The sequence below is a fragment of the Pelodiscus sinensis genome, chromosome 18 (assembly GCF_052426305.1).
Source record: "Pelodiscus sinensis isolate ZL-2025 chromosome 18, ASM5242630v1, whole genome shotgun sequence".
Taxonomy (NCBI): Eukaryota; Metazoa; Chordata; order Testudines; family Trionychidae; genus Pelodiscus; species Pelodiscus sinensis.
The window spans coordinates 7,953,408-7,962,218 of record NC_143069.1 but is presented as its reverse complement, the minus strand read 5'-3'; the positions used below and the strand labels follow the sequence as shown (position 1 = coordinate 7,962,218).

The 8,811-nt window shown below is 61.6% G+C and overlaps 1 protein-coding gene across 1 annotated transcript in view; it reads left to right on the top strand.

Moving 5' to 3' along the window:
* Positions 1 to 431: 431 nt before the first annotated feature.
* LOC142823342 (uncharacterized) overlaps positions 432 to 8,811 on the top strand; it is a 142,395-nt gene continuing 134,015 nt past the window's right edge. Inside the window, exons 1-3 of the mRNA XM_089770389.1 lie at positions 432 to 879; positions 1,163 to 1,266; positions 1,585 to 1,707. Coding sequence (XP_089626515.1) covers positions 447 to 879; positions 1,163 to 1,266; positions 1,585 to 1,707 — 660 coding nt within the window. The 5' untranslated portion in view covers positions 432 to 446. The remainder of the gene's footprint in view (positions 880 to 1,162; positions 1,267 to 1,584; positions 1,708 to 8,811) is intronic.

The following is an 8,811-nucleotide window of genomic DNA, read 5'->3' as shown; positions in this document are numbered from 1 at the left end:
AGACTCTCCCCTGATTGGCTGAGCAGGGGCTGTTGATGGGCAGGAGACTCAGGGTACGTCTACACTACCCCACTAGTTCGAATTAGCGGGGTAGTGTAGGCATACCGCACTTGCAAATGAAGCCCGGGATTTGAATTTCCCGGGCTTCATTTGCATAAGCGGGGAGCCGCCATTTTTAAAACCCCGCTGGTTCGAACCCCGTGCAGCGCGGCGACACGGGGCTCGAACTAGGTAGTTCGAACTAGGCTTCCTAGTTCAAACTACCGTTACTCCTCATTCCACAAGTGTAGACATACCCTCAGGTCCTTGCAGTGCCTGTGCAAGACCGAGCCGATAAGCAAGGGGCCATTTGGGGGCTGGGGGCAGTTGCTCTGGGGAGCTGGAACCCCTGGATTTCGCTCTGCAGGCTGCGCCCCAAGCTCCCCTTTGCTCCCCTCATTTGCAGCATGGCCAAACGCATCAGGCTGTGGTTCAAGAAAGCCCTGAAGATGGCCCCAGGGCCGGTGGGGAGCAGCTCCTCCGTCCCCGCGGGCGGGGAAGCTGGATCCCACCAGCTCGGGGCGACTCGCCCACCGGCCAGGCCCCCCCGGACCTGGCTCCAGAGGCGGCTGGGCAGGCGGGACCCAGCCCAGCGGGGGAGCCGGGTAGGGTGGCTCCGGGGCCTCCTCTGTGGAGAGAAACACCTGCCCCGGGAGCCCAGCCCCCATTACCACCAGGGGGCATCGCCCTGCCCGGCCCCCGGGGACCTGCCAGTCTCCGGGAGCCCCCAGCCCGTCGCTCCCCGCACCAGCCCCTGCAGCTGTGGGTCCAGGTCCGTCAGCAGCAGCGCCTGGGCCTCCAGCTGCAGCCGGGCCACCTCCTGCAGCCGCTCAGACCCAGGTGAGGGGCCGTGAACACGCTGGGCCCAGGGGCTCACCCAGTACCCCGGGGGGGCAGCCCGAGTGTCTGCCCCGCACCCTGGGCAATGGATGGGGGCGGGGGCTGCTTGGCTCTCTTGTTCATGGTGGGGGCTCTGCTGAGGGCGTTGGCAGATGTGAGGGTGGAAGGGGGATGGGTCCCTGCGAGGGGCGTGTGGGGCCCAACCTGCCCTGGGTCCCTGACATGGGGGCGCGTGACCCCTGCTGGCCGCTGGCGTCACCCTGGTCCCTTCCCTCCCGCACAGAGTCCCCCTGCGCCTCGGCGGAGCTCTGCCGGGAGCGGGTGGACTCCCGGGTGGAGGAAGGGGCCATCTACGACATCGAAGAGCAGCTCCACACCCGGGACACGGTAGGAACCTTCTCCACACGGGGGGGACCCGAGATTGTCCGGCCCCTTCCCAGCACGTTCCCCCCCCCCCCTCCGGGACGGGCTTGTCCCTGGGGATCCCCCTGGGGCCCCTTCTCCTGCATGGCCTGGGCCCCCCAAGCTGGGGGCTCTTGTCATGCACCAGCTGGGCCCCCACAAGCCTGAGGCAGCAGTTGGGGGGGGAGTGTGGGTGCTTGGACAACCGGCAGCTCCCACCTCCACTCCTGGGAGGCCTGAGCCCTGCAGCTGTCCGTGGGGGGCAGGCAGGCCCCAGGCTCACAGACTCTCTCTGGGGTGCAGAGCCCAGCCGCCCTGCAGCGGTTCCTCTTGGCCATCCCCCTCGCCTGCCTCGCCGCCCTCCAAAGGGGCGAGGACACCCTGGCGCTGCGCTGCTGCAAGGACACCATGATGGCCAGGATCGTTGTAAGCGAGTCGCGGCAGCCGGGAGGAGGGAAGGGGATACGTGGGGTGGACAGGGGTCTGCCTGGGCCATGGTGGCGGGTGGGGGTGCTGGAAACGGGATGGGTGGAGCCAGGAGGGCTGGAGGGGGAGGGCTGGAGGTGGACATGGGGAGGGCGGGTGGGGGTGCTGGAAACGGGATGGGTGGAGCCAGGAGGGCTGGAGGTGGACATGGGGAGGGTGGGTGGGGATGCTGGAGGAGGGAGGGACTCAGAAATGGGGCAGGTCTGGGGTGCCGGACAGGAAGGGGGATTCGGGACAGGGAGGGGTCTCCCCGGGCCATGGGGGGCTGGAAGGGAGCCGAGCGGGCTGCTGGGGATGCGCCTGGGGAGCAGGGATGAGGAGGTTCAGAGGCTGGTCACCAGGGCAGGGAGGGGCAGGAGACGGCCTGGGGACAAGGATTGAGCTGGTCCCGGTTTGGGAGGGGGGTGCTGGGAGGGGCCCTGTGTCGGGCAGGGGGGCTACAGGGCAGTGGGAGGCAGTGGGGTTGGATCCTGCTGGGTGGGGGCGCTGGCCGTGTGAGCGTCACTTGGGGGCCCCAGACTCACACGCCCCTTTGTCCCCTTGGGTCTCCCAGGAGATCATGGAGGACTCGCCCCCCCGCTGGTCTTGGCCGACTGCCTCAACGCCGCCTGCAGCCTCAGGTACCGACCCCCCCCCCCCCCCGCCGACTCCCCCCAGAGCAGATCCCCTGGCCAGGGAGTGGGAAAGTCTCTGTCTCCTGCTGCTGAATTAACAGTCTCTGCCCCTCTCTCCTGCCAGCACCTTGCAGCCTCCCCTGCGGGCCCAGCTCCTGAGCCCCCTGCTGACGGCGGCCGTGGGACAGACTGTGTCTGGGGACTGGCAGCAGGAGCCCATCCACACGCAGGTACGTCGCTCCGGGCCCTGCTCCTGGGCTGGGCTGGAGCTCCAGAGAGGGGGGGGGGGGCAGAGGGAGGGAAGAAGCTGCAGGTTTGGATCCTTCCCTCCAGGGTTCCCGTTGCTCTCCCGGGGGGCCCGTCCCTTCCATGCCCAGCCTGGGCTCCTCCCTGCTCTGCGAGGCGGCTCAGACCCTGCTCTAGGCTGCACCCCGGAGCCAGCGGGTGGCCTGGATTCCCCAACCCCCCCTCTGACCCAGGGCTCCCCCTTGTCTTGCAGCAGTTCATCCGGGCCCTTCCCTACGACCTCCAGGCCCTACTGGCGAGCCTCCTCGCCGAGTCCCCAGACACCGCCCGGCTGCAGCTCATAATGGAGGTGAGCCCCGTGGGGGGGACGGGGCCATTGTCCCTGCTTCCTCGGGGGGGGGCCGAGAGAGGAGCAGTGTCAGTGGCTGGGGGGGGGGCACAGTCCGAGAGGAGCCCCAGGCTCTGCCCAGAACCGGCACCTCCCTACGGGTCCTGACCTGCCTCTTTCCCCCCCAGTACCTGAGCCCGTGGCTGGAGTCCCGCCTGCCCCAGGAGCGAGCCAGGGCCCTTTGCAGCACCACGGCCCTGCTGGGAGTCGCCACCACCCTCCCGGGGTTTGACGTAAGTGACCTCGGAGCCGGGGGGTCTGGGGCTGCAGGGCGAGGGGCTGGGAGCGTCCCCGGGAGGCAGAGGCAGGGCCGGGAATGGGCCGGGAATGGGCCGCGTTCTCCTTTCCCCGGGGAGGGGCGACCCTGGGCCCTTCAGGGGGGCTCTTGAGGGACTGGGCCTGGGGACTGGGGAGTGGCCGTCAGTGGATCCCCTTGTTCCACCCCCGGAGTGACCCTTCAGTCGGGGCCATTGCTCAGGGTTGTCTCCTCGCAAGGCCGGCCCCGCCCCGCCCCGGGAGGTGTCTCTGTCCGTCCCCCGAGCTCAGACCCGCCTCGGCGGCCGTTTGCATGGGACGTGCAGCCCCAGGATGCTGAGGGACCCCCCCTCTTCTCTCCCCTCAGAACTCCGCCGACTGGCCGAGGATGGGTCACCACGTGGCCCAGCTGGGCCTTTTTATTTCGGACCCATCCGAAGACGTCAGCCGGCTGGCCCGGGAGGGGGTGCACAGCCTGTATCAACTCCTCCTGCACCACAGGGGTAAGGAACCCAGCCGGGACCTGGGCCCCAGGGACACCCTGAGGGTGCCGGCGGCGGGGGGAGGGGACCCAGCCCTTTTCCCCCAGACTGGCCCAAGGGGGGATGCGTCCCTCTGTGCTCCCCTTCTGCCCCCTGTGCCCCTCCATTTGCCCAGGGATGCCTGCAGGGACCCGTGGGAGGGGAAGGGCTCAGACCTGCCAGCAGAATGACCCTGTTGTGTCTCTTGCAGGCCTCAACATCCACCAGGCAGAGGACCTGTGGTGCAGACACTACTACAAAGAAAGATGGGTCCTGGCTCACAGCAACAGCGTGAGGGTGGGAGAGGTAAGGACGCGCTGCCAGGGCAGGGCAGGGCTCGGGGGTGGGGCTGGCTGGGGCCCTCGTGCGGGTAGGAGGGTCTTGGGGGCAGGAGGAAGCTGTGACCTGGGGCAGGGGTTGGGGTGCCGGGTGAGGAGAGCGTCTGGGTGCAGGGTCTGGAAGGGAGTTTGGGGGAGGAGGAAGCTGTTTTAGCCCCAGGAGTTGGGGCCGGGCTCTGGGCCGTCAGCTGAAACCTCCTGTGCTCTTGATTCCAGGTCTTTGGGCAGCTCTTCACAGCAGAGCAGGAGAACTGCTTTTTGGACAAGGCTCTGCTCGCTGCCCGCTCCCCCCTGCGGCGCCCCAGCCAGGCCGGGCTGGTCCTGGCCCACGCCCTGCATGGGCAGGCCCATCAGCTCCTGGAATACATGGTGAGCAGCCGGAGCAGATCAGGAGAGTGGGGCAGGGCCAGGGTCTCCTTCCCATCCCCTCAGGGAGTCCCCCGCCCCTTTCCTCAGGCTGCCCCCACCCCACATCCCTGCTGGCAGAATCCCTCCTGCCCCTGCGAGCGTCCCTGGGGGTGGGGGAGGCTCTGAACACAGAAACTGTCCTAGGAGGCGGGAGGGGGCCGAGGTGTCAGGAGCTCTGGGGGGGTCAGGAGCTCACCCTGCGGGCCTGACGGGGGGTGACCAGAGAGCAGGGGGGAGGAGGGTGGAAATGCTGGGGGGGCCAGTTCCCCTGAGTCCCCAGGGATGAATGTGACGGATTCTGCTTCCCTTGCAGCAGGAAGACACCCAGTGAGAGCAGCAAGAGCTGAGGAGCCAGCAGCTGCGTCCCCCTCCCCCCAACCCTCCCAATTGTACAGAATTGTATTTACATTCTCATTAAACAATGTTTCAAAAAACATTTGGATCAGGCTTGGTCAATAATTTTCATGGGGGGGCCATTTTGGCAACTGATCAAGGGCCACATTTCTACCGAGGGGTTTGGGGTCTGGGACGGGGCGGTTGGGTGCAGAAGGGAGCTTAGGGGAGGAGCCTGCGTGCAGGGAGGGGAGGTATGATCTGGGGCGGTGGATAGGGGTGCAGGGTCCAGGAGGGGGAATGGGCGCAGGAGAGGAGTCTGGCCTGGGGGAGGGGCTCTAGAGGGGTGCAGGTCTGGGAGGGAGCTGTGACCTGGGTGAAGGGGGAGCAGAGGGATTGGGGGAGGGGGTGCGGGTGCCAGAGAGGAGTCTGGCCTGGGGGAGGGGTGTCGGGGGGGTGCAGGGTCAGGGAGGGAGCTGTGACCTGGGTGAAGGGGGAGCAGAGGGATTGGGGGAGGGGGTGCGGGTGCCAGAGAGGACTCTGGCCTGGGGGAGGGGTGTCGGGAGGTGCAGGGTCAGGGAGGGAGCTGTGACCTGGGTGAAGGGGGAGCAGAGGGTTTGGGGGAGGGGGTGCGGGTGCCGGAGAGGAGTCTGGCCTGGAGGAGGGGTGTCGGGGGGGTGCAGGGTCAGGGAGGGAGCTGTGAACTGGGTCACAGCACTAATTCGAACTAACTTAATTCAAATTACTTAATTCGAACTAAGCTAATTTGAACTAGTGCATCTAGACCTAAAAACTAGTTTGAATTAGCATTTTGCTAATTCGAACTAGCATGTCCACATTGAATGGACCCTGAACCGAGGTTAAGGATGGCTGGAAGCAGTGCCGGCAGGGCATCAGGTTAGGACTTAGAGCGTGGAGCTGCTGTCTCAGGCTAGCCGAGGGCTGTGCTTAAAGAGACCCGACCCCCACCCCGGACAGACAGTTCTCAGGGGTTCCCCGCTCGCTTGTCTAACTCGATGAGGGACAGCAAAGCAGTCCTGGCTTGGAGTGCCCTGAATGCCCACACTCGGCACATCACAGCACTCGGCCATCAGCCCGGCTGCACTTGCCGCAGGCTGCCATCTGGGGCAGGGGTCTGTAGGAGAGCTTCCACCCCAAGGAGCCCGCAGAGATACCCCAGTACTCCCCATCGGGGGCTCATACCCCATTCCTCCCTCACCTCCTTCCACTTACCCCTCCCTAGCCCCCCTTCCTGATGTACAAAATAAAGAACACGTGTGTTCAAAAATAGAAACGCTCTTTATTGAACAAAACTCGGAAAGACTGGGAAAAGGAGGTGGGAGAGGGGAAGAGAGAGGGTGGGAGAGGGGAGGAGGAAACCTGGGAGGAGGGAGCTGGAAGGCGGAAGTCAGGGGAAGAAGGAGGAGGGGAAGTATCAAACTATGGTACGCCATATCTTCAGTACTGCATACAGATGTGATCTCCTCACCCCAGAAAAGATATTTTGGCCTTGGAAAGGGTTCAGAAAAGGGCAACTAAAATGATCAGGGGTTTGGAACAGGTCCCATATGAGGAGAGGCTAAAGAGACTGGGACTTTTCAGCTTAGAAAAGAGGAGACCGAGGGGGGGATTTGATAGAGGTCTATAAAAGCATGAGTGGTGTGGAGAGGGTACATAAAGAAAAATTCTTCATTAGTTCCCATAATAGAAGGGCTAGAAGACACCAAATAAAATGAATGGGTAGCAGGCTTCAAACTAATAAGCGAAAGTTCTTCTTCACAAAGCAAATAGTCAACCTGTGGAACTCCTTGCTGCAGGAGGCTGTGAAGGCTAGAACTAGAACAGAGTTTAAAGAGAAGTTAGATAAATTCATGGAGGTTGGGTCCATGGAGTGGTATTAGCCAGGGGATAGAAATGGTGTCCCTGGCCTCTGTTTGTGGAAGGCTGGAGATGGATGGCACGAGACAAATGGCTTGGTCATTGTCTTCGGTCCATCCCCTCCAGGGCACCTAGTGTTGGCCGCTGTCGGCAGACAGGCTACTGGGCTAGATGGAACTTTGGTCTAACCCAGTATGGCCATTCTTATGTTTTTATGTTCTAAGCTCAGGGCTCAGGGTCGTGGTCTCACTTGACCACCTTGATTTTCATGCAAACCTGCTCCTGGGTGGCCAGGCTGGCAGCTGTCCTGTCTTGGAGGGCCACTTTCCTGTGCCTAGTGCGGAGGTCATGGATGTTGGAGGCTTCCCCCCAAACCTCGATGAAGTGCACAATCTCCGCACTAGACCATGCAAGCGCCCGCCTCTTGCGGCCCAGGGCAGGCTCCTGGGAGCCGCCAATCTGGTCCCGGGAAGAGGCGGAGGGCTGGGTGGCAGTGGGTGGCTGGCTCGTGCCGTGCCAGGTGCAGGGTCTGCTGGCTGGGTGCTGGCAAGCTTGCACCTGGCATGGGGGCTTTAAGGGCTCTGGGGCTGGAAGGGGGGCAGACGAGTTTCCCTGGTGGTGCCCAGAGTGGCCACCAGGGCAAGCTGGGGAGGGCTAGCCTCCCACTAGTTCCAATTAAGTGGCTACACAGCCCTTAATTCGAACTACTTAATTTGAACTAGGCATTAGTCCTCGTGGAATGAGGTTTACCTAGTTCGAATTAAGTTCGAACTAGCGGTTTGTATGTGTAGTGCCTATTAAAGTTAATTCAAACTGACGGCTGTTAGTTCAAATTAACTTTGTAGTGTAGACATACCCTAAGGTGCCAGAGGACTTCTTGTTGTTTATGGAGATTCAGACTAACATGGCTACTGCTCTGATACTTAGGGCTTCAAGTCATACGTTGCTCACTTACTTGTGTCAGCCTTTCTTAGTTGTAAGGCGTAAAATAGCTCAGCTACAATCTTGCAGGCTTCAGCTCACAGGCCTTGTGGTTCAAGCTTACTGAGACATCTAGTACAGGATTGTCTTATACTTCTATAGCCCTACAACATAACTCTGTTTAGCACACAGTGATTATATGTGACCTAACATGCCAATTCATCATAAACACACAATAAATGAATCATGAACTAAAATAGGCTACATGGTCCTATAAAATTCTGGGAGTTGAACAGTGGGGCACTTCCAGCCATGGGCGACCATGTTGTGAGGACCGACTAGAGAGTTTCCGCTCAGAGGGGGCTATTGGACCACAAGTGAATGAAGATTTGACTTCAACTTCTTTTTTATCATGACTAGTGGTTGGAACCAATCTTGGTGCTACGTTTCCTGGGCTGGAAGCCGTCCGGATTCATCTCTTCTTACTCCCAGCCACTACCACTCTAGCTGAGAGTGAGTTGTTCTCTGGTTCCTTAGAGTAAGAGATGAGGTAAAGTTGTGCAGTTTTTAGTAATGAGAAAGTTGGTGACCTGCAGAGGGTGAACGGAGCGAGCAGGGAGTGGGGCTGCAGGGGAAAAGCAGAAAGTTCATGGGTGGGGCTGCAGGTGAGGGGGCAGAATGAGGGAGGGGCTCTTGCCTCAGAGCTCTGGCCAGTGACAAGAGCTTGACCCTGGCCTGCGTCAGAGAAGTAAGTTGGGGGAGGAGCTGTGGGGGAAGTGGAGGCAGCTGGTGCCGGCATGGAGTGTGCGTGTGTGTGTGTGGGGGGGGGAGTTGTGAAAGTTATGCTTTGGCTCACCTGGCACGTGATTAATTCAGTGTAGCTCTCAGGCACAATGGCGTAGCCAGAGCTCTGGTTTGTCTTTCAGCACTCTACAGCCACATGCCCACAGAAGCACGTCAGGTGCTTCAATGAATTGTGCTGGCTGCTGCTTTAGCAGACACAAGGTTGCAATAAGGCAGGGGTGGGCAATAAATCATTTGTGCTTCGCCAGGGTTAGCCGGGTGGGTCACTTCTGCTATATTTACCTGCGTCTCTGCGGATACGGGCAATCGCAGCTCCCATTGGCCAGGAACGGCGATCT